Raw genomic sequence first — 23,293 nt, forward strand, 5'->3', positions numbered from 1 at the left:
ATACTGGCACATAGAACACATCTAATAATAGCAACCAGACAATTATCACATAGACAATCATCTCTACTGTAAATAACTACTAGTGAGCCGGCCTTGGTGCCTTAGACTCCCTTCTACTGGAAGGTAACTCACCTCAATGTCGTGTAGTGCCTACACTGTCCTTGGTACGGAAATCAACTCTTCTCGACTCCTCGATGTAACATCCGGTTTCGGATTATCCATGATTAAGGTTCATGTACTACTAGAAAACAGCCCTTTAATGACGCGCAAACAATGACACGCGGTGATTTACAATACACAAAAGCGTGTACCCTTAAAATAATGTCATCTCTTCTAAAATTTGAATGATAAACGACACGCTTTTGTGCGCGCCTTAAAATTAATGTCCAACAAAAAAAAATTAAAAACACGGAGCGCACTTACTTAAAAATGGGCGTCGTCTAGAAATGTCGCTTTATATTTTTTGAATGAAAGGCACTTTCTCTTCTTTTGCAGCTGGGGGGAAACGAAAATCCCAAAAGTTTGAAAGGCCACCATTGTTATCCTCTACCTTATTTCCATCGTTCTTTTTTCTCTCTCTCTCTCTCTCTCTCTCTCTCTTAGTCTCTCTCTCTCTCTCTCTCTCTCACTCTAATACACAAAAAAACCCTAATATCATCATCAATCCTCTTTTCTCCCACAACAAAATCGCAATATCACCAAATCTCTGATCCCGTCTTTTGAACACATCAGGAGCTTCAATCGCCAGCTTCTGATGTGGGTTTCAATACTTCCATCTCAACTTTCTCTTCCATCTACAATATTTCTTTCCGGCGATGAAGGTTTCTCATGATTTTTTGTTGTACTTACAAGCCCTAGGTCTTGATGCATGATGTGTGCGTATCTTGCACCTGATGCATCCCCTCTCCCAGTACTGATCAAGCTTTGGAATGATTGTTATCCCTCCACTTTCCCCTGCGAATATGCTCCCACCTCCCATAATGTCAAACTCCTGAAACTGCCTCCACGATTGATTGAAGTTTTTGTCTGTTAGTCTTGAACCGAAATCAGTTCCATGATTGATTGAAGTTTTTGGAGAAATCTCGGCAGTGAATTTCGTTGAATTCTAGTTCTGAAATATGAAGATTTTAGCTTCGAATCTTATTGAAATGAGCTGAATCATTAATTGAAAATTTCCAGCGAAGTATCACTACTAGAAAATCGCAAATACGATACACAAGATAGAGTACGGTTGTGTATTTTGACCGTACTCTAATACAATTTTATATTTTTGTTTTTTGTCCGCCTATTTTTTTAAATGATCGTCAAATATGTTCTATTTTTTACCTCCAGAGCACTCATATTTTCATTTGCACGACTTCACCACTTCTCTTAGCGTTCACTCATCATCTCGTCACCATGACCATGAGACTATCATCATCTTCGAGCCAATGACTCCTCCTATTCCCTTGCTAGTTTTTTCAAGAAGGTATGAATGTTCCTAGATATTTCATCTCCTTTTTAATATGTACCTCTATCGATACTTTTCTAGTGTTTCAATTGGCCTTCTTCTTGTAATTTTAGTCCGTTTTGAAATCTTTATTGTGAATCATTATCTGATATGGCTATATCCTTTCATTCTCTCCTATTTTGTATAATTTTCTTGTGTTTTGCAATTGCACATAATGTGTTCGATGTAATGTCCGATTCAGATTATTCATATTTTTTTTTACCTAGATTCAGAATCTAATACTTACCTTTTCAATAATGATCAACTGAATGGATATAGGAAGTCTTTAAATTTCAAATTAGGCGATGGAGTATATAAATTCTAAAAGAACGATATCTTTTGAGGAGGTAATTTTTCTGATGATTGCTCATGTTCTTATTATTTTCCTCTTGTTTTCTTATTCAATTAGGATGAGGTGACAATTTCAAGTGCAATCAGCAGAGATTGATTCTAGAATGCCGAAATATTGGTTAATTGACAATGACTCACCTATGTTGAAGCTACCTGGTATGAAACATTGTGTTTTGATGATTTTTCAAGGTAATTTTGCAAATATACGACTGTTTAGTAGTTTACTATTCCCAAATCCTTGCATTGTTGTGCAACTTTACATTTAAAGGTGATTCTGTTTTAGCATCCATGTATCTTGAAAATGAATGCTTTATGTTGTTTATCATACGAAAAAAGTAGTATGATACTTACACATCCATAATCTTTTCATTTTGTATATGAATTTAGCCTTTAGCATATATCATTTTGAGATCACTGCTAGCATGCTTATATTTGGTGTTATATCATGTATGACATCTTCAGGGGAAGTTTGTCAACATTAGTTTTGCCTATATATGCAACTATTATGAATATAAAGTATTGTTTTGAGATGTATGTGTTCAATATTCACATTTTATTTATATCCACATGATTATTATTATTATTATTATTATTATTATTATTATTATTATTATTATTATTATTTAATATCGTGGACTCACATGCTTAACGGAATCAAAGTCATAGTTAACACAATATAGGCCATTCCCCAACATCAGCAACAAGTTAGTGTCATTATTCCACCATGTATGACATCTTTTGTTATTGTTGCTTGTTTGTTCCTTACCTAAAACCTTGCACAACAGGCTACTATTACCAGTTATACCCTCCATGTAAATTTGATCTTTGAGCATGACTATTCATATGGTTTTTTCCCACTTCTTTGTATATATGTATAAACTTAGTATCTTACTAAATGTGTTTGGTTTAATGTTACTCTAATAGCCTTTCCTGAAAATTACTATTACTTTTTAGAAGGTTGGAGGTAACCATGCTCAGAGTGTTGGGTTTTCTACTGATGGATTTACCACCACAGCCACTATGAGGAAATTGCATCTCATATGGGTTTTCTGCAAATGCATATTGAAGTATACATATACCCTGCTTGGTAAATCTGTCACCAAACTCTTTTATCAGAACTTTCACCTTATTACTATTATTGTTTTTCTTTTTTAGTTTTATTTATGTTGTATGGCATGATATTTAACAGGAGTAATGTGATTGGCATGATATGAACAAACATGCTAGCAATGTTACCTACATTGATTAGATGGGCTCTTGAGGTTAGTAATTCTGTATCAACTTGAAACAACATTTGCAATTTGTTCATATTTTGGTGAATCTTGATGCATTCTTTTTCTTTTTCTTTTTCTTTCAAAAGAGCATTCCACCGGAAATCATTGACACCCATGAACTGGAATGACATAGCTGATTCACTTTATATTTTTATTTCCTCATTAATGCAATAGATGTGTCATTAACAATGTAATTTTGTTGGTTTGTTTAATGTTGATGGGGTGCGGTTAATATTGTGGAAAAGAGGATTGGAATATAGTACGGTTAATAATGTGTATTATATGTGGAATAAAGTGTGTATTATATGTGGAAGTATTGTAGAGATAGAGTACGGTGTTTAACCGTACTCTATTATGGCCCTAATCTAATACACCCCCATATAATACGGGATGCTATCCTGTACTCTATTTTGGTAAACAACCGTATTCTATTTATGTTTTTCTAGTATGGATCTAAATAAGAAGCGAATCAAAACCTTGAAGGGGAAACCGAGGTTTTCAGATTTCAATTTAGTACCGAATGATTGGGGAGCTGATGTTCATCCATGGTTGAGTGTTCTCGCCAAAGCGTATCCATTCCTGGAGGAGCTGCGACTGAAGAGAATGATAGTTTGGTACTCATTGCAGGTAAAATTTCTACTTTTATTCTCAATGTTAGAGCTAAATATGTTCTCCAAGGTGCATCAATCACTTTATCTGTTCAACAATTCATATGAATTTGTCAAATTAGGTTGATATTTTAGCTAAATATGTTCTTGATTTATCTTTTGGCCAAAATTTCTAAAATCTTGATGAAACTTTTTGTAGATATTTGAGTTGAGTTCAACAGAAGGGCCAGAAGTTGGTCTTTATCTATTCAGAAGAGTACCTCATTCCAGAATTCTTGTATGTGGAGGAGATGGGACAGCAGGGTGGGTATTGGATGCAATTGAGAAGCAAAGTTACGTTTCACCCCCTCCTATAGCCTTTCTACCTGCTGGAACTGGGAATGATGTGGCTAGGGCTTTGAATTGGGGTGGTGGTTTGGGGTCTGTAGAGAAACAAGGAGGACTTTGCATGATGCTGCAACACATGGAGCATGCTTCAGTTACTGTTCTTGATAGGTGGAAGATTTCTATTGCTAATCATAGGGGTCGACCTCTTCGTGCCCCAAAATTCATGAATAATTATCTTGGTACGCATAATTGCTTTCATTTGTACGCTTAATTGCTTTCATTTATTGTCTTGTTGCATTTATTCATCAGGTTATTGTGAAAACTGTTCCTGTAAAACGTGGTCACAAGCTGAGAATTACATGGCCAATGACACCTGGCATTGATCATTACATGGAAGGGCCAAGTAGGTATCTTGGACACTTAATTGGTCATGGAGGAGAAGGATCCCTCTTCTATGTCTTGAAGAAATTGGGTTGGGCAACAAGCTTGTCTGCTCGTGAATCAGACTGGATTGTGGAGTTCTCTTTCTTTAAAGTGGTTATTGAATTAACTGATGTTGGACATGGTCAGTGTTTCCAGTCTTCTGTTTCTCTCTATGTGTGTTCATTTCTTTCATGTTTATTTAGATAATGACATCATTTGTAATATATGTTTCATGAAAACACCAGCAAATTGATTATCAGGACAAGATTCTTCTAATTGATTATGTTGTGAAATTTTCATCAAATATGCAGGTATTTGCACTTTTTATCATATTTTTGCTTTACTTATTTGAATAATCATTTTGATTTTGAACAACATTGCAGTTATACCCTTCAAAAGATTGGCTAGTTGGATCATCTTTACCTTCCACTTTTTTCCCCTGAAGTTATTCAGTCTGCACTAAGTGAGATCACACCAAACAATGTAAGGTAGCGTATCATCTATCAATGCGTTTGTTAGTGTTGGCTAAATTTATATGATTTCTCAGTATGCCCTTCTGGTTCCAGAAACATTTGGGAGTCAACAAACTTTGATGGACATACTGAGCTAACAGAGCCATGGTATGGAACTGCATTTTCTATTGAAAAAATCACTGGCTCCAACATTTAGGTATTACTTTTGACTTTTCTTTACATGTGTTTGACTTTGTAATCAGAATTATTTATAATATCACATGTGTAAATCACTGGCTCCACCATTCTAGTCTATTTCTGTATTTTTGATTCGATTTTTGAAAAATTTCAAATCATTTTTCAGGTATAAAGTTGTGAAAGCAAGAAGTGGGGTAGGCCATACTGTTGTTCTAATTGAAGATGGCCTTTCTTTCTCTGTTGGTTGGAACAAGCATGGGCAACTTGGAATAGAGTCAACCAAAAATGGTGATTTTCTCTGTAGAATTTGAATTATCTCCATGCTTATATTCTGGCTTCTAGAAGATTCTTTCATGCTAACACGTGGTTTTGATTATGTAGAGTGTGAATTATCTCCAGTACGTTGTCTTATAACGGATGAAAAAGATGTTTCATGTGGGGCTACAAAAGGTGTTAGTGTTAGTGATGAAAGCTTGGTTCAGATTCAAAAAGTGTTGTAGAGCTAACAAATGGTTCTTCAGGTATGCAATACTCTAGGCATAATTATAATATAAAACGATAAAAAATTTAATTTTTTGATATATATTTTTTATTTTGTTTTGCAGAGGATACTAAAGAGCAAATCTTGCAAAGGATATTTTTTGTTTTGTTTTGCAAAGGATACCCCTCACATTTTCCCAAATTACCCCTTCCTCTACAATGTTTTTTTGTTTCTGTGTATTTTGTGCATCAGGTAAAGTTGGTGGAAGAAAGGAATATGAATCCACTTGATTCAAATCTTGCAGCATTATCAGCAAGATGCAGTAAAGACTTGGAGTTAAATTTGGCTAAGTCATTCTTGAATGAGATGGGCCAATGTACAACTTTTTATCCATATAACGGCTGTTTGGAGCATTAGTCTTAAAGAATTATGAAAGGCAAGATGCAACTTTACTTAGTTGGAATTTGATGTAGAGAGTGGATTAGATGCAAATTTCGATATTGTAAAAAATAGAATTGTATGACATTAAATTTTATGCAATGGATTGTATTTTTTGTATATGATATTTTATTTCTATTATGAGACATTAAATGCAAATTTAATTTAAAAATTAATAAATATATAAATATTTTTTGAGAACATTTAAAATTATGATACGCAAAAATGTGTGTCATCTTCGTTTATGACATGGCCTTTCTTGACAGGGGCTTCCTTGATACGCATTGCATGTCATAAACATGCGCGTCATAAGGTTACGACACGCAAATGCATGTCGTCTTCCTTTATGACAGGTCCTTCCTTGATACGCATTGCGTGTCATAACCGCGCGTCATAAATGCGCGTCATAAATGTGCGTCGTAAATGCGCGTCGTCTCTCTTTATGATAGGGCCTTCCTTGACACGCATTTGCGCGTCGTCTGAGCATTTTACGACGCGCAATGAGCGTCGTAAAAGGCCTTTTTTCTAGTAGTGATGGGCCGCGAGTCGGGGGCTAGGAGGTCTCAGGTTGAGGCGAGTTGCTAAAAGCGTAGGGCATCTCATTACCTTTCCGTAGGTATGAGGATTTTTGGAATTCGAGTCATTTCATAGATGCTATGGAAGTTTGGGAGAGTTGGCAAGATAAGTCCCTAAGTGAGGATTTTGGCAGCGAAGTACGATGGGCGTACGTATGCGTATGCTTAGTGTATAGATACACGTGTTTCTTAAGCAAGATCCATCTAGTACGCTGGGCGTACCAGGGGAGGTACGCTAGGTGTACTAGGCATATAAGGAAACCTTAATTAAGTGAAGTGCCCCTATATAAAGAAAGAGATAGTCTCATTTCTGGCCACCTTCCTCAGTTATTAAACTCTCTCAAACCCTAATATCCGTTCTTGAGTTTGTGAGTGGCCATGATGAGCTTGTTTGTGATCTTGTGGGCTTTTGGGAGTTAAGAAGAAGCATGGAAGGGAGTGAAGTTGAAGATCAGGCTGTGGATCTGAGCTTTCTTGGGGCTAGAGCACCATTTGAAGGTATAAAGCTCCAAGCTTTCCCTCTCTTTTTGTTTTGTGCATTTTAGGGTCCATTTTAGGGTTTTTGGTCCCAAGCTTGAGGCTTTATGAGTTGATGCAATCCAGAGCTTAATAACCTGTCCTTTTAAGTGTTTCTAGTGGTGGAGAACAATAAAAATAAGGCCTTGGTCGTGTGAATCTACCCATTCATGAGTTATGAGCATTTTGGGTTAAGAAAGTAAGAGTTTTTATGTGTTGTGACCTTATAAGCCATGCAAAGGCTTAAAGTTGTTAACTTTATGGAGTAAGAGATGTTAGGAAGTCCAGATCCAAGAGTTGAGATAAGGTCTTAACGGGTTAAGGCCTACAAAATGGATTAAGCAAGTCTAAAGGTACGCGCCGCGTAATTCCAGTATGCCCCGCGTACTGGGTTGAGTCCCCGATCAATTTCTTGAGTGTTTGGGTACGCTAAGCATACCAGGGGGTACGCCCCGCGTAACTCCTTCTGGGGGTTTTTGGTCTAAGCATTGTGTTGGGCCTTGAGTGCTGGGCCGGGAGTTGGACCTCATGTAATAGAGTCTTGGACTAGAGAAATGTATGTGTGTGCTTTGGGCCTTTGGTTTGGACTTGCCTTTGTTGTTGGGAATTGGGCCGTGGGAGAGCCCATTTATTATTAGGTGTTGGTGGGCCCAATGGGCTTAGGGCATTAATGGGCTGTTAGGCGGTCTGTCTTTAGACCCAATAAGTGAGAGGTTGGACTTAGCTCCTAATTGAGATTATTGTGGGTTTGGCACAGAGTTAGAGTCTGGTGCGTAGCAGCAGTGATTATAGGAGCTGTTCTTCTTCCGGGGTGAGGCTTCTCACTATACTTTACCTAGAGTGGTAATTAGAGTTATGTGACAGAGTATTTTGTATGCTATTTATATGATGTGATACACTGTATTATTTCTATGTGATTTATGCTATGTATGTTTCAGAGTTTACAGAGTTAGGACCGGAAGGTCCACAAAGTTAGGATCAGAGGGTCCACAAAGTTATGGGACTGGAGGGTTCCACTGAGACACATTGACCAGAGGTTCAAACAGAGTTATAGCCTTGAGTGGCTAATATGTGTTGTATGTGGTATTTTGGGGAACTCACTAAGCTTCGTGCTTACCGTGTTATGTGTTATGTGTTTCAGGTTTTCTTATCTGGATCGCGGGACGACACCGGTTTGATTGTACACACCAAAGAAAGAGTTAAGAGGATCTTGGATTAATAATGGAGTTGTGCTTTGTAACTAAATAAAAGAGATTTTTATAAGATATGTTAAGAAGAGTATGCATTTTAAAAATGAAAAATTGTTTTAGATTTTCACGTCGTTACAACTTGGTATCAGAGCCTAGGTTTGAGGGATTCGGATGTACCTTCGGGTATATCTGGACTCAAACTGAGGAAATGAGGAAATATTTCAAAATAAATGATTTTTCTAAAACGAGTAAGAGTTTCTAAGAGAAAGCGGAAGGAGCAGTGTGTACAATCAGCCAGAGCCCGAACGGTGATTTCCCAAAATACCATTACTTTTGTGTTATGAAATATGTTATGAGATATTATGCATGCTAGAGATAGGCTAGGTATTTCATATTTTAGGACTAGAGTGGCCTGATTTGTGATGCCTTAGCCTAGTAGTTGTTGTTATCTGTGATGCACTTTCGAGTATGTGTTGAGTAAGAGTATCCAGCAAGAATCCTATATGGAGGGGGATTTGAGTAGAGTTGCAGAGTTCGGTGATATCGTTTGAGTACGAGTAGAGCTAGTGGAGTTATCACCTAGAGCGAGCTATATGTGTTTATTTGACGCCCGAATGTTGCTTGCTTTGTGCTTTGTGGAACTCCCGATGATGGGGGTCAATTACCAAGCGAATGTGACGATATTCAGGAGGTAGATGACTGGCATCATAAGGAGTTTCTCAGCAGCTGATGGCGGAGAAGTGTGAGAACCTGGGAAGAGTCTAGGAAGTGACCTTAGTCAGATAAGTACGCTGACAGAGTAGAGCATTGGTGATGAGAAGGTTGAGCAGCTACTTAGGGAATCTGGGATGGTCCGTGTAGAGACTATGGGTAGATATGGTAGGTAGTATGGGCCCGTACTACTGAAAGCAGAGGACCCACACTCGATGCAGGGAGTATCCCAGGGGTTCTAAGTAGCAAATCGAGAGATGATGTCATGGTTCGAGTACCATGATTAGTAGCAGATCGAGAAGTGATGTCATGGTTCGAGTACCATGATTAGTAGCAGATCGAGTGGTGATGTCATGGTTCGAGTACCATGATTAGTAGCAGATCGAGAGGTGATGTCATGGTTTGAGTACGATGATTGGTAGCAGATCGAGAGGTGATGTCATGGTTCCAGTACCATGATTGGTAGCATATCGAGGGGTGATGTCATGGTTCGAGTACCATGATTGGTGGCAGATCGAGGGGTGATGTCATGGTTCGAGTACCATGATTTGAGGCAGGTTGAGAAGAGAGGACATGGTTCGAGTACCATGAAATGTGGCGGTTAGTGCTTTTGGTTTTGCCGGTTATTCCGTAGTGATTATCGAGACCAAGGTCGGATGTGAAGGAGTATGGGCCCAAAAGGCCAGGGTAACCGAGTTTTAGTGGAGCATCCCTTGATAGGGAAACCGAGTTAGTTCCGAGGGATTGTTGGTGATATACCAGTAGAGTCGCAAGACTCAGAGATGAGTAAAGACGGTGTGTTATAGAGCAGTACGGTCTGAGCTGGGGGACCGGTCGATAGTAGATATGTCACCTTCCATGACCCGAGTGGTGTTATTTCCGTTTCTTCTGGGAGACGTAAGGGATATTGAGATTTCGGTTTCTGAGTTGGGGGTGAGCCTTGTGGGATTGCACTGATGGTGATTTTTTTTCAAACAGAGTATCTGGCAGTAGGTCTGTCGCGAGGGAATGATATAGTTTGATCATGTTGACAGTGGGGACTGAAATGGTCCAGGACCAGGATACACCCTATTTGAGTATAATATGGCATGTGTTAGCTGCAGCGTTGGGTGATCAAGATGAGTATATCAGGGCAGTGACTCTTATTGTTCTTGAGATGTATAGAGAGTGGAAATGTGGTTTCTGCTCTTATAATAAGGGACATGTTGGAGCGTTGGGCAAGGATTCAGGGATGAGGAGTATGATGGTTCATTATTTCCAGATCAAGAGTCAGTGTTAATACTGGACAGTTGGGAGGTCCGGTGAGGGTATAGTGTGAGATCCTGAATGACTGGAGGCAGTCACGATGGTAAGTTCTGAAGGTTGCATACGAGATTCTGGTATTTGGAGTTGTTTGATCTTTGTTAGAGAGATCATCGAGCGTTGCGTAGCACCTTGCGAAATTAGGTGCGTTGTTACTAGTGGAGACAGTCTATGGGATAGAGTGTTGGTGCACCAATTGGTGATGGTTCGAACCCTAAGTGGGGGAGGACCGGGTACTTGGTTGAGAGAATCAGAGAGCTGTTCGAGATCGGTTAGAGATCTGGATATAGAGACCTATGGTGTGGTTTCATGTGATCAGGGTTATTGGTACTTGAATCAAGGTACAGAGCGAGATAATGTATATGGTATATGTTTGGTAAAGGTTGAATGTCTCCACGACAAGTGGCCATCAGTCGGAGACCTTGTGATGGATAGGAATTCTTTGAGATGGTTGGCTCATAGGGTTGGTTCGGCGATGGGAGAATCCTGGTTCAAATGTTTAGGCTGTTATGTAGTTTGGGATGGAGTTTCGGATTGCCATCAACATGTTCTGGGTCGTTGGCGATCCCTCCATATTTCAAGGTGATAATTTGAAATATTCTGAATGTCGGGTTGTATATCAGGAAGATCAGTGGCTGAGGCGAGACATCGTGAGGTTCTAGGCTGGTGTATCAAGGTATCTGAATTTAATGTCTTGAATTTTGGATAATTTTGGGGTCGCGAGTTGAGACGACAAGTAGATTATTTAAGACAATGGATTGCAGCAAGGGAAGGTGTTTTGTTATGACGATTTTCGTCAGTTATCGTGGTGCATAATTCGGGTAGGTGCGTGCACCTATCTATAGATGGTCCACAGAGCATGAGTAATGATCGCTGTATGGCGTCGATCTGAGGATGAGATTGTGAAGTGGTAAGAGTTAGTGGGGGTGAAATTGCGAAGAGCTACAGTTCAATGAGTTAGTGAAAAAGGGGGTTGTGATGCTACGGGGAGCCGTATTACTCACTAGTCAGAGAGAGGGTGTTGTGATGCTACGGGGAGCTGTAGTACTCACTAGTCAGAGAGGAGGGTGCCGTGATGCTATGGGGAGCCGTAGTACTCACTAGTCAGAGAGAGGGTGTTGTGATGCTACGGGGAGCTGTAGTACTCACTAGTCAGAGAGGAGGGTGTCATGATGCTATGGGGAGCCGTAGTACTCACTAGTCAGAGAAAGGGTGTTGTGATGCTACGGGGAGCCATAGTACTCACTAGTCAGAGAGGAGGGTGTCGTGATGCTACGGGGAGTCGTAGTACTCACTAGTCAGAGAGGAGGGTGTCGTGATGCTATGGGGAGCTGTAGTACTTACTAGTCAGAGAGAGGGTGTTATGATGCTAAGGGGAGCCGTAGTACTCACTAGTCAGAGATGAGGGTGTCGTGATTCTATGAGGAGTCGTAGTACTCACTAGTCAGAGAGGAGGGTGTCGTGATGCTAGGGGGAGCCGTAGTACGCACTAGCTAGCGAGAGGTAATGACGAAGCACTTTTGTTTAGAGCATCACGCAGAAGAGATTTAGGCTTGAATAACCCAAATTTATGAGTTCTTGGGAGCCTGGTGGTCGGACCAGGGGCGATACCAGGGTCTCCTCAATGATCGGGAATCATTATATTCTGAGTAAGGTGTGGACATCACAATCCGGAGGAATTGGACAAGTGAAGTAAGCATGGGTTGCGGGTCATGAGCCATGAGTTGAATGGGTCATTGGGATGAGTGGTTCCAACTGCGGGTTGGACCAAAGTCTCGAGTTGAGTTGAGTCCTAGTGGTGTGTTGGATAGACGAGATGAGATTCCGGAATCGGAAGTGGGTTCCATGTGAGGGGTATTATTTGTTATCTAATGTCTTATACCTGGTAGGTCAGGACCTTGCTTCGGGAGGTGCAACGGCATGCACAAAAGTATTGAGCAGTCATCGACAGAGTTCAAGGGTGATCCGATCTTCAAGAGAGTTGTGGTGTTCGCTTGAGGGAAAGCGAACTGCGTGACTTATGCGTCACTAAGAGTTGTGATAGTTATTATAAGATGGGAATCGGTGAAACCTTTTTGGGTTATAGGGTGGGTGAGCTTGAGGTTCATCTACTAGGTTTATAAAGGTCAGAGAATATTCCCAGGCGAGCATGATATTTTCTTTGTGTCCGAGATTCGCGTTTTAGGTTCATCCTCTCTAATGTATCCGGATGATTGCACTTGCAGTGGGTCCTGGAGGGAGAGGGAGATTATGAACCTTCCGTCCTTTTGAGTTGTGTTTGGGATTGATCAGGGAATCAGGGTTGGTAGGGTGTTCTTAGAGTCTGTTAGTCGGTGGGCGATTAACAGGATCATGTTTTGAGGAAAGGAATTAGACCGCAAGAGTTTTCAAGTTATAAAGATTCAGATTGAGTACCGTAGTGGCAGTTGGGTCTGCCCCTTTCGGGTCAGGAGTTCTTGGTGGGATCGAGTATCCTTCGAAATGATTGTTGTTTGGTTTGAGGACCTTCGGTGGTGCTTCCTAGCTAGTAGGGTTTGATTTATGTGTGGTTACGGAGTGATTTCGAGGGAGAAATCTAATTCAAGTGGGGGAGAATTGTAGCATCCGGTTTCAAATTATCCATGATTAAGGTTCATGGGTCGCGAGTCGGGGGCTAGGAGGTCTCGGGTTGAGGCGAGTTTTTAGAAGTGTAGGGCATCTCATTACCTTTCCGTAGGTATGAGGATTTTTGGTATTCGAGTCATTTCGAAGATGCTATGGAAGTTTGGGAGAGTTGGCAAGATATGTCCCTAAGTGAGGATTTTGGCAGCGAAGTACGCTGGGCGTACGTATGCGTACGCTTAGCGTACAGATACGCATGTTTCTTAAGCAAGAGCGACCTAGTATGCTGGGCGTACCAAGGGAGGTACGATGGGCGTACTAGGCACAGTACCCTAATTAAATGAAGTGCCCCTATATAAAGAAAGAGATGGTCTCATTTCCGGCCACCTTCCTCAGTTATTAAACTCTCTCAAACCCTAATATCCGTTCTTGAGCTTGTGAGTGCCATGATGAGCTTGTTGTGATCTTCTGGGCTTTTGGGAGTTAAGAAGGAGCATGGAAGGGAGTGAAGTTGAAGATCAGGTTGTGGATCTGAGCTTTCTTGGGGCTAGAGCACCATTTGAAGGTATAAAGCTCCAAGCTTTCCCTCTCTTTTTGTTTTGTGTATTTTAGTGTTTTTGGTCCCAAGCTTGAGGCTTTATGAGTTGATGCACTCCAAAGCTTAATAACCTGTCCTTTTAAGTGTTTCTAGTGGTGGAGAACCATAAAAATAAGGCCTTGGTCGTGTGAATCTACCCATGCATGAGTTATGAGCATTTTGGGTTAAGAAATTAAGAGTTTTTATGTGTTGTGACCTTATCAGCCATGCAAAGGCTTAAAGTTGTTAACTTTATGGAGTAAGAGATGTTACGAAGTCCATATCCAAGAGTTTAGCTAAGGTCTTAACGGGTTAAGGCCTAGAAAATGGATTAAGCAAGTTTGAAGGTACGCGCCGCATAATTCCAGTACGCCCCACTCCCCGATCAATTTCTTGAGTGTTTGGGTACGCTAAGCGTACCAGGGGGTACGCCCCGCGTAACTCCTTTTGGGGGTTTTTGGGCTAAGCATTGTGTTGGGCCTTGAGTGCTGGGCCGGGAGTTGGACCTCATGTAATAGAGTCTTGGACTAGAGAAATGTATGTGTGTGCTTTGGGCCTTTGGTTTGCACTTGCCTTTTTTGGTTGGTAATTGGGCCGTGGGAAGGCCCATTTATTATTGGGCTTTGGTGGTCCCAATGGGCTTAGGGCATTAATGGGCTGTTAGGTGGTCTGTCTTTAGACCCAATAAGTGAGAGGTTGGACTTAGCTCCTAATTGAGATTATTGTGGGTTTGGCACAGAGTTAGAGTCCAGTGCGTAGCAGCAGTGATTATAGGAGCTATTCTTCATCCGAGGTGAGTCTTCTTACTATACTTTACCTAGAGTGGTAATTAGGGTTATGTGACAGAGTATTTTGTATGCTATTTATATGATGTGATACACTGTATTGTTTCTATGTGATTTATGCTATGTATGTTTCAGAGTTTTATAGAGTTAGGACCGGAAGGTCCACAGAGTTAGGACCAGAGGGTCCACAAAGTTATGGGACTGGAGGGTCCCACTGAGACACATTGACCAGAGGGTCAAACAGAGTTATAGCCTCGAGTGGCTAATATGTGTTGTGTGTGGTATTTTGGGAAACTCACTAAGCTTGTGCTTACCGTGTTATGTGTTATCTGTTTCAGGTTTTCTTATCTGGATCGCAGGACGGCACCGGTTTGATTGTACACACCAGAAAATGAGTTAAGAGGATCCTGGATTAATAATGGAGTTGTGCTTTGTAACTAAATAAAATAGATTTTTATAAGATATGTTAAGAAGAGTATGCATTTTAAAAATGAAAAATTGTTTTAGATTTTCACGTCGTTACAAGTTGGTATCACATTTGGAATTTTTGCAACCGTTTTGATAACACCCAAGATAAAGTTTTTGTTTTTAGGTCACTCTACCAACTTAATTAAATTTTGAATAAATTACAAAAATGGACATTGTGTTTGTATGAAAGTTTAAACTCTCATTCCATATTTTTTTTTACTCACACCATATTTGCCATGTGGTTTTATTTTGATGCGGAGACAATTCATATGGTTAAATTAACTAGCGGGTCGTTTCAATTACCATTTCTATTTTTTTTATTAATTTGTAATAAAAAATAAAAGTAAAAATAAAATAAAATGGAGCCCCACCCTATCTCTCTCTCTCTCTCTCTATATATATATATACATATATATATATATATATATATATATATATATATATATATATATATATATATATATATATATATATATATATATATATATATATATATATATATATATATATATATATATATATATATATATATATATATATCAACACATTGTCACCAGGCTGTCATCGAAAAAAGAAATCACAACTCCAAAGGATTGAAACTCCCCCAACAGTTTGAGTCTCCTAGTGATTCATGCTCCTACATTCGACATGCTATAAGAAAAAAACGCATACTATACTCTCATTGTTGTTTCATTCTAACCATATTGTTGAACTCGTTGGAGTTGAACATAGTCGGTTGGAATTTGAAAAATAAATTGGGTTAATAATCTAGATTTGTCCAAGATTCACCAAACACTCTATTAATCTAGACTTTGTATTTTTTGTATCTTGAGATAAATTTGTTTTTAATTTTTTAATAGTTAACATATTTAAGTAAATACATAAAATATTAATGAATGTATTTTATAAAGTTATATCACTAGCACGTTATTGTCAAAATATTCATAATAATAATGAATATATTTTCTTAAAATTAACTAATTTTCTTTAATTAACTTAAATATTATAATAATATTTTTAAATATTTGATATTTTTGTATTTGAGAGTTTAAAAATATTTTTTTATTGATAAAAAAATTCAATACAATATATTTAATTAAATAGATTAAATTATCATAAAATAAAAGAATAATAAAATTTAGATATAAGTAGAGTGTAAATTATTACTAAATGTAAGATCTAAAATAGAAAACAACTTTTAAATGATTAAAATGTTGAAGTTTAGTAAATGGTTGGAGTGACTTTTCAAAAGAACTCTTATCTTCACTTAAATAAAGTTTTTTTTTTTTTTTTTAAGTTGAGATAATAACAAAATATTTATAAAAAAATACCATTAAAAATGCTCCAAAAAGTAATTGTCCAAACATTCAAAATAATAGTGTATATATATATATATATATATATATATATATATATATATATATATATATATATATATATATATATATATATATATATATATATATATATATATATATATATATATTAGTAAGGGTTGTAGTATTTTATTCGGAATGATATCCAAGATTTTGAGATGCAAGACACAAGAGTTACAAAGAAAACCCTTGATCTCTGATAAGATCACTGACACCAAACCTCTAGAAATATCCGGGTTGCCTTAAAATCTATGTTTTAGAGGTAAATTCATATTTTAAAATAAAATTCAAAATTCAAAAATATGGTCGATGAAATGTTGATAAGACACGACTCTCATCTTGAAGCTCAAAATGTCACCATTTTAAAGATATATTTTATAAAACTTGTAGGAATAATCACATGTCATGTCTTTCTCCGCACGACTCCATTTTTTCTTGGAAATACGCACCACACCATCACACCGCTTAAAAAAGAATATATATATATATATATATATATATATATATATATATATATATATATATATATATATATATATATATATATATATATATATATATATATATATATAAGTTGATTGTTTTTTTCTTAGCCGGCGTTGGAAAATATTGAGACGGAAAAATGGCTTAAAACCACGTGAAAGCAGAACGATGTTCACATGTTATATTATAACTTATTAAAACCATACCATATAGCCTAAATGATATTTGATGCATTTGCCACTCGTTTGTAACAAAAGGGACCAAATATTTGGTTTTTAGTTTAGAGTTTGTTGTTTGCCTCACAAACGATTTTCGTAATTTACTCGATGCATATCTTAAATGAAAACAAAAGTTTTTCATAATTTACTCAATGCGTATCCTAAATGAAACAACGTTTTCCGTAATTACTCAATGCATATCCAAAATGAAACAAACGACTTTCATAATTTACTTAATGCATATCCTATAGACAAAACTGCAAAAATGGTCCATATGATTTGTCGAAAATTGCCGGGTTGATCCAAAAAATTTTAGACTAGCATCATTGGTCCAAAACTTTCATTTTGTTGTAAGTTTTATAAAGAAAATTATGAAAATACTTAAAATTGCGTAATTTCTGTTTTTATTTTGATTATTCCTTTTTTTTCATATCCTAAAGTTTGATCCCTACCCTTTATGGAATAAAGACATACAATAGTCACAATGCACCCCGATGTAAGTTGGAAACCTTTTATAAAAAAACAATTTTCACATTTGGAATTTTTGCAACCACAACCAAGATTAAGTTATTTATTTATTTATTTATTTTTTATTTTTTAGATCACTCTACCAACTTAATTAAATTCTGAATAAATTACAGAAATGGACATTTTGTTTGTTTGAACGTTGAACTCTCATTCCATCTTTTTTTTTTCTCATAACATATTAGCCACGTGGTATTATTTTGATGCCGAGATGATTCATATGGTTAAATTACCTATCGAGTCGTCTAAATTACCATTTCTATTTTTTTTTCTTTTTTTATTAATTTGTAATAAAAAAAATAAAATGGAGCTCCACCATCTCTCTCTGTTTGTATGTATCTCTCTCTCTTTATTTCTCTCTCTCTCTCTCTCTCTCTCTCTCTATATATATATATATATATATATATATATATATATATATATATATATATATATATATATATATATTTAAGTTATTCTATTCTGATTAATTATTATGTGGATATCGTATACTATGAGAATTACTAAGAGAATAAGTTGTTTAGCAATGTGAATACGTTCAATCTTACAAAAATATTGTCATTTTCATGCATTATCGCTAATTATTATTTATTTTTGTTCTCACACAACATTTTTCACTCATTTTTATTCTGACAGAATACGACCCAAATAAACATTCTGACATAAATGAGAATAATAATAATAAGTGTATAATAACCTTATAGACGATTTAATTAGTGCGAATGTGTGTTAATGACAATAGTTATGTAAGATTGAACATATTTATATTATCAAAAAACATATTTTCTTTATCATTCTCATAACATACAATATTGACACAATAATTAGTTAGAATACTTGAACGTAGCTCTCTCTCTCACTCTCTCTCTCTCTCTCTCTCTCTCTCTATATATATATATATATATATATATATATATATATATATATATATATATATATATATATATATATATAACCAATGTCTTTAATATTACAATCTAATAATCTATTATGCATAAAATACAATGAAATGAAGCTTGATGTCTTAAAATTCAGAGGTACAAATGTTGATGCACAAAATACAATATGTTGACTTTTTAAGCTTCGAACATATTTTTCTGGAATATTTGAAAAGTTCGGCTGGAAATAAATTGAGATTTCCACTCAAAAATTTGTGCATATTTGACGCGGATCTTAATCGGACGACGGGCAATACACTTCACTTATTTGTGATTTCACACCGATTGCAATCAACGGTTGATAATCAACTCCAAGAAACACATGGAAGCTTATCAAATGGATCTAACTTTTTGGACCAGAGGGAGTGGGTGCAGTGTAGGCCGCACTCCACCTGACACATCATCATGCACACTGCCACTGGTCTAGGTGCGGCCTAGGCCGCACTGCGGCCTTCCAGGGGTGCACTCCCTTTTTTTCTCTCCTCTTTTACTTGCTCTCTCCCTCTCTCTCCCTCCTCTCTCAACCAATCATCTTTCTTTCTTTTTCTTTTTCTTTTCTTTTCTCTCTCTTAACCATTTTCTCACTCCAACCTTATGGTTTCAAATTGATAAAAGACAAAATTACAAAATGGTCCCTATGGTTTACTAAAAGTCACAAAGTTAGTCCCTGCTATTTTTTTTGATGCAAATGGTCCTTGTGGTTTGCAAAACTTGCAAAGTTTGCCCTTTTTACTAACACCGTTGCTATATACCCGTTAGGGACTGAATCTGTACGTGCATTTTCGTCTTTTTAAGTATAAAGAGACTAAATTCGTGACATTTGATAAACCACAGGGACCATTTTTGAAGTTTGTTTGGAAAAAAAATTAATTTACCGAAGAAAAGGGGGAAGGCTCGAACTTGAGACCTTCACCCCTTAAAATGACAACATGCCTTAACCATTTGAGTTGGAGGCTCACTTGATCATAACTTCCTAGAACTAACTTATATAATATCAAAATCGTTAATACATAAATAATAACTAAATTATTAAAAACATTTTTTTACATAATTTTTTTTAAATAAAACAAAATTTATTTTAGTCGTATTATAAAAAAATAGTTTTTTACAAACAATTTGTATGTATTTTTATATATTTATTTAACGTAAAATATTTTTTTATATCTTTAAAAAATACGCTTTCGTATAAAAAATATGTTTTCGTAAAATATTTTTTTTTTATGTCTTTGAAATAATAATAATTAACACTAATCATGACATAAAAAAAATATATAAATTATTTTGGGTCGCTAGTTCTAAAACTGTTTTTTCGGTTATATGTATTAAAAAGAACTTAACAACGATTTTGTTATGTATTTAAATAATTTATAGGGTATTTTTTAATGTCAGGTATACTATTAATTATTGTTATTTCAAAAAGCTATATAACTATTTATTTTCATCTTCATTTTAACCATACGATTTAGAACTTACGATTAAGATGAAATACGTATTTTAAATAAGATATATAAACGAATAAGTTTTTTTAAATACATATAACCGAAAAACGGTTTTCAAAAAACCGATTGGTCCAGTCAGTTTTTTGAAAACTGTTTTTCGGTTATATGTATTTAAAAATGATGAAATACGTATTTTAAATAAGATGAAATATGTATTTTAAATAAGATGAAATACATATTTTAGAACTAGCGACAAAAAAGAATTTATATATTTTTTATGTCGTGATTAGTGTTAATTATTATTATTTCAAAGACATAAAAAAATATTTTACAAAAACATATTTTTTATACGAAACATATTTTTTAAAGATATATAAAAAATATATTTTATGTTAAATAACACATAAAAAATACATACAAATTGTTTGTAAAAAACTATTTTTTTATAGTATGACTAAAATAAATTTTATTTTATTTAAAAAAAATTATGTAAAAAAAAGTTTTTAATAATTTATTTATTATTTATGTATTAATGAATTTGTTATTATATAAGTTAGTTTTAAAAAAAGTTATAACCAAGTGAGCCTCTTGCTCAAATGGTTAAGGCATGTTGTCATTTTAGGGTGTGAGGGTCTCAAGTTCGAGCCTTCCCCCATTCCTTCATGCAATAAATTTTTTTTCCAAACAAACTTTATGACTTTTGGTAAACCATAGGGACCATTTTTGTAATTTTGTCTTGATAAAATGAATAAAAATATTATGGCATCTACCTGACATAGGAGGAAGAACGGTTTCAGTGGCACCACTCCCTCCAACCGAACACCCATCATTGCACCATCCTTACCACCATTAACTATTTCTCTAATTCTCTGTATAATCCTCATATAAGTCATATTTTTCCACCAATATTCGGCTACCTTTGACACCAGCCACCGACATCCTAACCATTCTAATTCCTTCTCCACCCGTCACTTTCGCCACTACCACCACTATTTACAGCCTACACCACCTAAAGTTTACTTTTCACAAAACTCACGAGATCTATTTCTATCACCACCACCTGTTTCCATCTACTACTGCCATGATCACCACTTGTGTGTTTTCGTCTGTTTAGTTGTATGTTGCATTTTTTTATTATCTTTTTAATTGTACAAATTGTCTATCTATATTGTATATGTTACAAATCTGTGTGTGTATTCAAATATTAATGATGTGGGTTTTTGTCGAGAGAACAAGTTGATTCTCCCGATTAGATTCGTGTAGGTCTTGTAGTGTGTTTAATCCTTTTGAGATATGTGGAAAATGCATCTTGGGAGAAACGTTCCTTATTATTGTAAAAAGCAGTACATAAACAACAATCTGGCACACAATCTGATATAAAATAGGTGTTTAAAAATATGATCAAAATATCTAAGGATTTATTGGGCTAAATAACATTTGGTGACTTGCAAGTAACTCGACAGTGGAGTTACCCTAACGTCACATTTTTTATAATCTCCATATTTAATAAATTAGTTTCAAAATATATGATCAAATAGATGAGTTGTAAAGCAATTATTATCAATGTGAAGAGATATTTTAATCGTTAAATTATGTATTATTTAGATAAAAAACTATAAATAAAAGATATTTTTAATTTTATTTTTTATATGGTTAATGACCTAGAAAGGTAATGAACTTTGGTCTTTGTCTACATTTATGTAATTATGTTTTTTTCGTTCAAATTCGATCATTAAACTTGTTTGACCTGTTTAAAATAGGGTAATATGACTGATAATTACGGTAATATTACTATATTATGAACATGATACAACATCTTTATTGGTTTCAATCCGATTTTATATTTTATATTTTATTATTATTACTAGGTGTGAACCCCGTGTATTACACGTGTTTTTTTAAAAATAAAAATTTAACATGGATATATAAACATTAAATATTTTATAAGTGATGTTTTTCCATAACAAAATGTAATCTTTTGGAGCATTTATGAAAAAAAATCAAAATGTTTGGAGCATTTATGAGAATTTATTATTAAATTAATAGAATGATAACTATATATATATATATATATATATATATATATATATATATATATATATATATATATATATATAACCCATTATAATTTTTTGGAAATTTATTTTAAGAAAATTGAAATTCCAAAAAAATGACAAGTGGAAAATAATAATTTTAAAAATCCTAGAAAATGACATGTGTCAAAATAAAGGAGAAGATGACAAGTGGCAAAACTATTTTCATTTATTAGGGAGGACTATGTGTAAGACCCGTGTAATACACGAGTTTTTTAAAAAAAAATTAATATATTTTGTTAAACATTACATGTTTTTTAGTATTAATTTAACATAAAGACTAAAATATATAAAGAATAAATTAACTATTTCGAAATATAAATATATAAAATAAAAACGTATGCATTTATAAAGTGATGATGACAATAATGTTATAAACCTTAAACATTAATTAAATAAAAATTGCTAAATATATAAAAACAAAATGATGAATAAGTAGCTAAGATAATGTATAATAATAAAAACAAACATTGAAATATTGAGACTTATTTTTATGAATTACAAATTTCCAAAGACTTCTTTGAATACAACATTAGATGTCTAATTGGTAAGTTTACCATCTTTATCTAAAATTAATATTTTTAATCCATCTTTACTCTTCGCTCTCGACAATGCAACATACAACTGCCCATGAGTAAATACCGGTTGTCTCAAAAACAACCCCACCTTCGATAGTGACTGTCCTTGAATTTTATTTATTGTCATCGCAAAACATACAGCCAGCAGGAATTGTCATCTTTTAAATATGAAAGGAATCCTTTTATTCGAATGCGTCAAAGACATTCTTGGAATAAACGTATGGTTTCCGATATTACTTCCAGATATTATCTCAGCTTCTATAACACGTTTGCCCAATGCAATAACCCGTAGCCTTGTTCCATTGCACAATCTGGATTTTTGATCAATATTTCTTAGTAACATAACTGAAACACCAACTTTTAATACCAACTTATGAATTGGCATACCTGAAGGTCTAAGACCATTTAGAACATCAGGAGAGTATAAAGTTTCATCAATGTTATCATGAACAAAATCTGCATGTGAAAGAATATCTAAACTTAAATACTCATGTTGGGCTCCTGAAAATAATTTTAACAAACGCTCGTTAATCTCTTGAACGACTTCATTCTTAGGTGTAAGGATTGCTCTTTCTTGAAAATAAATCGGATTCTTGACATTTTCAACGATATAAGGATAGACAAATTCAATTAATGAACCAATAGGATTAGTAGAATCAACAATGAGAAGATCATCAGGAATATCAATAATTGCCTCTCCATCATTTAAACCACCAACCTTTCCTTTTCCTATATCCAAAATCCATTTTGCAAAAGTTGTCGTTTCTTGAATATTGGATGCGAGAACACTTAACCTCATGTTTTTTTTGTCAATGTTAACACTTTGCAATTTGACCAAATGTAAGAGGAACATAAAGAAGCATTAACAATCTCTTGC

The 23,293-nt window shown here is 35.3% G+C and overlaps 1 protein-coding gene and 1 long non-coding RNA gene across 6 annotated transcripts; one reads left to right on the forward strand and one right to left on the reverse strand.

Annotated features, from left to right (window-relative positions):
* The first annotated feature begins 551 nt into the window (after positions 1–551).
* On the forward strand, positions 552–6,163 carry LOC111902730 (uncharacterized). 5 transcript variants are annotated; one of them, XR_008225955.1, is made up of 13 exons: positions 563–1,468; positions 1,899–2,029; positions 2,795–2,927; positions 3,030–3,102; positions 3,561–3,741; positions 3,922–4,288; positions 4,359–4,614; positions 4,718–4,783; positions 4,856–4,960; positions 5,039–5,141; positions 5,289–5,410; positions 5,504–5,643; positions 5,728–6,163. It is a non-coding gene; the product is annotated as an uncharacterized LOC111902730 (long non-coding RNA). The 5 variants fall into 5 exon arrangements; XR_008225956.1 differs by having other exon boundaries at positions 1,899–1,996; XR_008225957.1 differs by having other exon boundaries at positions 552–1,468; positions 1,899–2,927; positions 5,020–5,141.
* A 16,407-nt stretch (positions 6,164–22,570) lies between these two features.
* LOC111902734 (uncharacterized) lies at positions 22,571–23,215 on the reverse strand. The gene has a single exon (XM_023898540.2). The coding sequence runs from the start codon at positions 23,213–23,215 to the stop codon at positions 22,571–22,573; it is 645 nt and encodes a 214-aa protein (XP_023754308.2).
* Between the last annotated feature and the right edge of the window lie 78 nt (positions 23,216–23,293).

The sequence above is a fragment of the Lactuca sativa genome, chromosome 8 (assembly GCF_002870075.4).
Source record: "Lactuca sativa cultivar Salinas chromosome 8, Lsat_Salinas_v11, whole genome shotgun sequence".
NCBI lineage: Eukaryota > Viridiplantae > Streptophyta > Magnoliopsida > Asterales > Asteraceae > Lactuca > Lactuca sativa.